Genomic DNA, 6,663 nt, shown 5'->3' with positions numbered 1-6,663 from the left:
ATCGAATTTGATTTTGATTTCACTTGCCTCAACAGGTCATCGCAAGCAGAGTTTAGTGTCCAATGAAGGAAAGGTATGCATAAGTGGGCTGGTTACACCCCTAGCATAAGCCATGGGTTATGGTCTCACTTGGCTTGCTGGGTCTTCTCAAGCACAGCATATTTCCAAAGGTCTTGGTCACTAGTCATTGCCGCGGTGAGGCCTAATGTTCGAAGGTCGTGCTTCACCACCTCATCCCAGGTCTTCCAGGGTCTACCTCTTCCACAGGTTCCCTCAACTGCTAGGATGTGGTACTTTTTCACACAGCTATCCTCATCCATTTTCGCCACATGACCATACCAGCGCATTCGTCTCTCTTGCACACCACATCTGATGCTTCTTAGGTCCAACTTTTCTCTCAGGGTACTTTCACTCTGTCGAGTATGCACACTGACATTACACATCTAGCGGAGCATACTGGCTTCATTCCTTGCAAGCTTACGCATTCTCCTCAGCAGTCACAGCCCATGTTTCACTGCCATGTAGCATGGCTGTTTGTACACATGCGTCATACAGTCTGCCTTTTACTCTGAGTGAGAGGCCCTTTGTCACCAGCAGAGGTAAGAGCTCTCTGAACTTAGCCCAGGCTATTCTTATTCCAGCAGCTACACTTTCAGTGCACCCACCCCAGCTACTGACTTGGTCACCTAGGTAACGGAAGCTATCAACTACTTCTAGTTTTTCTCCCTGGAATGTCTCTGCACATTTTCAATGTTTATTGTTCCTGAGCATCTGCTACATACAAAACTAACTTCCTAGTTAGCCTTCCTTTGATATTGCTGCACCTCTTATGTGTCCATAGCGCACACTGGGTACATCTTATAGAGTTTCTCCCTACGCCTTTTCCACAGATTGAACAGGGCCATCTACCTGAAGGGATTTGTGGTTCGTCTGCCTTCCTACTTATTAGGACTTTGGTTTTAGCTAGGTTGACTCTAACACCCTTCGATTCTGACCCTTGCTTCCACACCTGAAATTTCTCCTCTAGTTTTGATAGCGACTCAGCAATTAGAGCAAGGTCATCAGCATAGAGGCACTCCCAGGGGAATCCTGTTTTGAATTGCTCTGTTATTGCCTGGAGGTCTATGATAAATAGGAGGGGGATGAGGACTGAACCTTGGTGGACCCCTACCTCTACTCAGAATTCTTCATTGTACTCGTTGCCAACCTTCACCTTACTGACAGCGTCCCTGTACATGGCTTGCACAGCAGAATAAGATTTTTTAAAATATGGACTGGCTAGAAGGATCCAACTGAGTAATATAGGAAATCTAATAGGTCCATAGGTAAAAAATGGTTGAGAAACACTGCTCTAGACTGAATTTTAAATTTATTGCATTTTATATATATATATGATATTAATATTTTCTTACAAGCTAACAAGCTTGTATATGGTCACTAAAAGAAAAAAAGATTTCTTAAACTTCTTTTACATACAGCAGCTGTTCTTGTACCCATATGCTATTCTACCATAGCCTCCAGTCAACTTTGATGAATGACTTTTGGTAAAATGTGTGAAAACCCACTGTATGAGAGTATCTTCTGTTGCTGTATTTTGGTAAAAGATACATGCGGTATAGGGCAATAGTAACTGACTAATGTAAACAGTTAAGATTTTAAATATAAATTATTTACAAGGCATTTGCGATCATAAATAAAAAAAATTAAAAAACTGATCTACTCGTGAAAGTTGAGCCACTTATCAGCATTAATCCTTTAGCATTCAGATTACTATGACAAATGTAATGCTTATTTATTCACCTTGTTTTGAATTAATCATGCATTATCTTGTAGCTTCGAGATTTTGATGATGCAGTTGTATATCTTTAGAATGACAGTGTAGGATTGGTGCAAAAGGCTGGATCTGGCAAGCTTGAACATAAAGCAGGTAGAATATTATGTCAGGTCTAAATACTGAGGGGCTAAATTGTGCAGTTCATGAGTAAAACTTGCAAACTTTACAAAAGCTATGCCTCAGTTTCTGATAATCTTAGAACGCAACCATATAGCTATAACACTCTTTAAGTTGCAATTTTTCTGAACTATAGACTCTATATAAGACACAAGTGCACTCCACATTTCAGTAGCATTAGCATAAAAAATCATTTTCAGTGGCATACCTACCAAAATGCCTCTCCATGCTGATCGACATACTTTTACTAATAAACAAGCACTGATGTCGCACTGACATGCTGTATTTCTTTTTTTCTCTTTTATCATTGCTATAACAGTCACTGTTTCTGTACTAAAAGGCTGTATACTATCTAATTCCTCAACTTCACCTCATTTCTACAGTAAAATTACTCTTTACTGCTATATGCACATTAACCTTGAAAATTAAACTGATGGAAAATCCCTCTAATCAAAGAAAGATGCATTAGATAATGTAGCGTGATACACACAGTGTCTGAAGAAAGGTGAAATAGTCACAGCTGGAATTCTGTTGATCATAGGTTTGCTGAATAAGGGCTACCCAGAGGCTAAACAATAATTTTGTTGGAAGATATTCATGATTAATGCTGCAGACCTTTTTGTTGTGAGAGTAAAAAAGATAATTGACCTTATTGTACCTACTGTTCAAGTGGTATGAGGTGGTTTATAGGTGCAGGCATGACTGTGTGATAAGAAGTTTGCTTACTGACCACATGATTTTTAATTCAGTCCCACTGTGCGTCACTTTGGATGAGTGTCTTCTATTATAACTTGGGGTTGACCAAAAGCTTGTGAGTGGATTTGGTAGTCAGAAGCAAAAGGAAGTTTGGTGTGTGTCTTTGTGTTTGTGCCCCTCACCACTACTTGACAACTTGTGTTGGTTTATTTACATCAACTCTACAGTCTTAGAGTGGTTAATATTAGGAAGGGCATCCAGCTGTAGAAAACCTTGCCAAATCAGATTAGAACCTGGTGCAGCCTACTGGCTTGTCAGTCCTCAGTCAAACCGTCCAACCCATGCCAGCATGGAAAGCAAACATTAAACAACGATGATGATGATGATGAGTTCTATGAGAATGGAACTGTATTATTAATTATTTGCTAAAATACCAAATTCCTTTAGAAATGTTTATATGTAGCGAACATTGCCTTTATAACCCATAGCAGCTAAATCTCCTTCAAATCACATTCTATAATCTTCAAAAAAGAAGGGATATAGAGCTCTCTTCCCATCTGACTTTACTGTAAAAAATAATTACTGATTGTGGTAAAAGAATCCTTGCATCTTGCACCTGCGAAGTCTTAATTAGCAAAAAATCAAAAAAGCTCGTTTTGTCTTAGGAATTGTAACGGAAGGTGTAGAGAAAGTTAAAGGAATATGATTAAGTGGATCTAAAAACATGGTCTTCAGTAGTGTTATATTGTTATGTTATTGGTTGATAGAAATTCTGTAATTTTTTTCTGGTTTGTTAGATTTACATAGTGTATTTATTGGTTGTCATCATCATCATCATTTAACGTCCGTTTCCCATGCTAGCATGGGTTGGACGATTTGACTGAGGACTGGTGAGACCAGATGGCTACACCAGGTTCCAATCTGATTTGGCAGAGTTTCTACAGCTGGATGCTCTTCTTAACGCCAACCACTCAGAGAGTGTAGTGGGTGCTTTTACGTGCCACCGGCACGAAAGCTAGTCAGGCGGTATATATATATATTGTTAGAATGTGGCACCTATAGGCAAGTTGAGAATGCATACTGATGGAAACTTTATAGACACAGTTGTAAAAGAGAAGGTGAATATTCTAAATAATCTGAAGTACCATTCTTGCAGTAACTGATCTTTTGGTATTATTAGCATATTTAATGCAAGTAGCATTAATAAAAGTGAATTTAAAGGATGATGCTGGTTATGAATGTTGTATTCAAATATGCATTGTATGTTAAAAGGCTTAACTGATGTGGCTTTGAAGAAAGTGTCTGGTGCACATCAACAATATATAGAATGAAAGGGAATGTGATGTTGATTATCAATATCAGCAATTTGATTAAAGGAAAAGAAAAACCCCTCAATGGAGCATTATACCTGCTCAATACATGTATGATAAGGTCTCACTGTGAGGTTGTCAGCTGAGATTATCCAAGCAATTTGTAAACAAACTGGCTCAATGTATTTTCAGAATCTAAAAACAAATTAAAGAGTGATTCTATTATGAGCAAGTATTATATGCTGTACTGAAAACATGTCCTGTAGCTGTCATCATTGGTTTTAATCCTTCAGCTTCTGAAGTGAATATCCAACCCACGTATTCTATTTGCTTTTTGTTCAAATTGGTCAGATCTAGCTGTCATTCTAAAAATAAACCACTATATCATTGAAATGACAAAGTTATAAAATAATGCATGATAAATTTAAAACAACATGAATAGGTAAGCCTTATATTTGACAATAATTTGAATGATGAAAAGTTAAAGATCAGATCGGCTACAATCTGCATTGTTTGTATGTCCACAAATTTCATTCAATTGATTGTATTGGAGTTGCCACTTTTGCTTGTTTTAAACAATCATAGAGGGCGATTTTGGCTACTAATTCCTTGGGTAATGTCTGTTGGTTGAAGCTTTTCAACTCAGTATATTACATATGTGAGATTGTACATATTTTTTTGTTGAATAAAATGACATATTGGATGATTTCTTTCTTGTAAACTATCCATGACAGTTCAAGTCCACTTTAATCATATGATTATTATCCTTTTAAGGCTATTCTGTTCTTTTCAATATATTCAAATATTTAAGACAGAATTGTATAACCTCCATATTTAAGTGTTGTTTGAGCAGGGATTTGGCTGCTCCATTCACAGATCCAGGGACAATGGTAGAAGTTCCATACATGCTTGTTTCTCTTTCTCCCTGACTGAATCAATTATTTTGATAAGGGAAACTGGAAGATTCAGTATTTGATATTTCCTTCATTTTGATCTTATTTGTTCAAAAGATTGATTAAAAATTTTTTTTCTCTGCTTTCCCTTTATAGGATTTAGAAGACTTGGAAGCTTTGAGGCAAGCTGCTCTTGCAACAGTGAAAGCAGTAAGTATATCACCATTTAGATTTTAATTTTAGTCTTTAATATTGCTACTGTTTAGTTCCAGGTCCTTCTCAGTTGAGATCTTTGATGTAAATAATTTCAGTCATTCATCTTTTTTGAGATATTTTGCACCTGTTTACATTATCTAACATGTATTTCTTTTCTTAGATGGAATAGCATGACTTGAGAGAGATTGAATGTCATTTCTTATAGGTTGAACAACAGTTTAGACACTCATGTATTTGCTTGTTAGTAACATTGGTGGAGGTTTCATCTCCTATTTTAAAAAATTTTGTATTGCAATGTTTTTTGTTTTCATGCTGCAATATTCAGCACAATCTGTCAAAGAAAGATCTCATATTGGAGTAAAGCTCCTTGAAACCAAGGATATATTAGATAAGAAATTTCTGATGAAATACCTTTCATCAACTTCATCAGTTTTTGTAAAAAAATTTGAGTGATTGACAATAACCAAAAATGCAATAATAGGCTTTGTTTAATAATGTTTTGCTTGTAGCCCCTGTTGTTTGTTGCCTCATTGTAAGTGCTACAGTTCCTATAGAAACTATAGCCTGAATAGGTGTTGAACTTTTTTAAAGGTTTCTTGGTAACCACTCCTTATAAGTTGAAAACAATTCTTTTTTTTTTTTTGTTTTGTGTGATCCTCAAAGGAATTATCAATCAAAAGTTAGCACTTACAGACAAATTTTTAGAATTCTTGCTGGCATTAGGAAAACAAAAAGGAAATTAGTTTCATAAGAATTAAATTATTCCCTATTATATCAATGTAAGGACAAGAGAAGTAAATGTTATGAGACTGAAATTAATTAACTTATGTTAGTACTTTTTAAAAAAAGTATGGGCATTGCAACTTTTTGTATTTCCTTACAGAATTCAAGCCCATGTTTAAAATCAGTTGAGATGCATGATTGTTAGATGCTAATTTTCATGGATTACAACCTGCACTTTTGCAATGTGGTTATTGTCACCAAATGTTGTCCAGATTTGGGTATTTTCTGTGAATATTTCTCCTGATTTGAAATACTGGTACCACAGCTCAAACAATCCTTCCCATAATTCTGTTGTAACATAAGAAAAGTCTCTGAAAGTTTTTCCAAATTTGAAGCAATTTTATACCATGTTCTTTGAAATCCTTCAGTGTTTTTATTTGTGGCACCTTGTCAAGTACATTAAAATATACATTCGCTCTAGTGTGTAAGTTGATAACTGATGTGTTATGATGTGGCTATTATTAGACTAAAGGTGAAGGTTGAGCATACTGCACCAACTGGTTGATGCACTGTTGAGAAGTTTAATTACTTTTTGCAGATTTCGTATAATTTGAATTATAATGTGAGAGTACTTTTGGTTTCTGGTCATCATCATCATCATCGTTTAACGTCCGCTTTCCATGCTAGCATGGGTTGGACGATTTGACTGAGGACTGGTGAAACCGGATGGCAACACCAGGCTCCAGTCTGATTTGGCAGAGTTTCTACAGCTGGATGCCCTTCCTAACGCCAACCACTCTGTAGTGTAGTGGGTGCTTTTACGTGTCACCTGCACGAAAACGGCCACGCTCGAAATGGTGTCTTTTATGTGCCA

The 6,663-nt window shown here is 36.5% G+C and overlaps 1 protein-coding gene across 2 annotated transcripts in view; it reads left to right on the top strand.

Annotated features, from left to right (window-relative positions):
- The window catches only part of LOC106868719 (uncharacterized), a 63,435-nt gene that overhangs the window by 29,595 nt on the left and 27,177 nt on the right, over positions 1-6,663 (top strand). For both annotated transcript variants that reach the window (XM_014914111.2, XM_014914110.2), the window contains exon 2: positions 5,007-5,060. In XM_014914111.2, the coding sequence (XP_014769597.1) occupies positions 5,007-5,060 (54 nt within the window). The remainder of the gene's footprint in view (positions 1-5,006; positions 5,061-6,663) is intronic.

This window comes from Octopus bimaculoides, chromosome 6 (assembly GCF_001194135.2).
Source record: "Octopus bimaculoides isolate UCB-OBI-ISO-001 chromosome 6, ASM119413v2, whole genome shotgun sequence".
NCBI classification, from domain to species: Eukaryota; Metazoa; Mollusca; class Cephalopoda; order Octopoda; family Octopodidae; genus Octopus; species Octopus bimaculoides.
The sequence above is the reverse complement of the archived record's forward strand: the minus strand, read 5'-3'. Positions and strand labels throughout refer to the sequence as shown.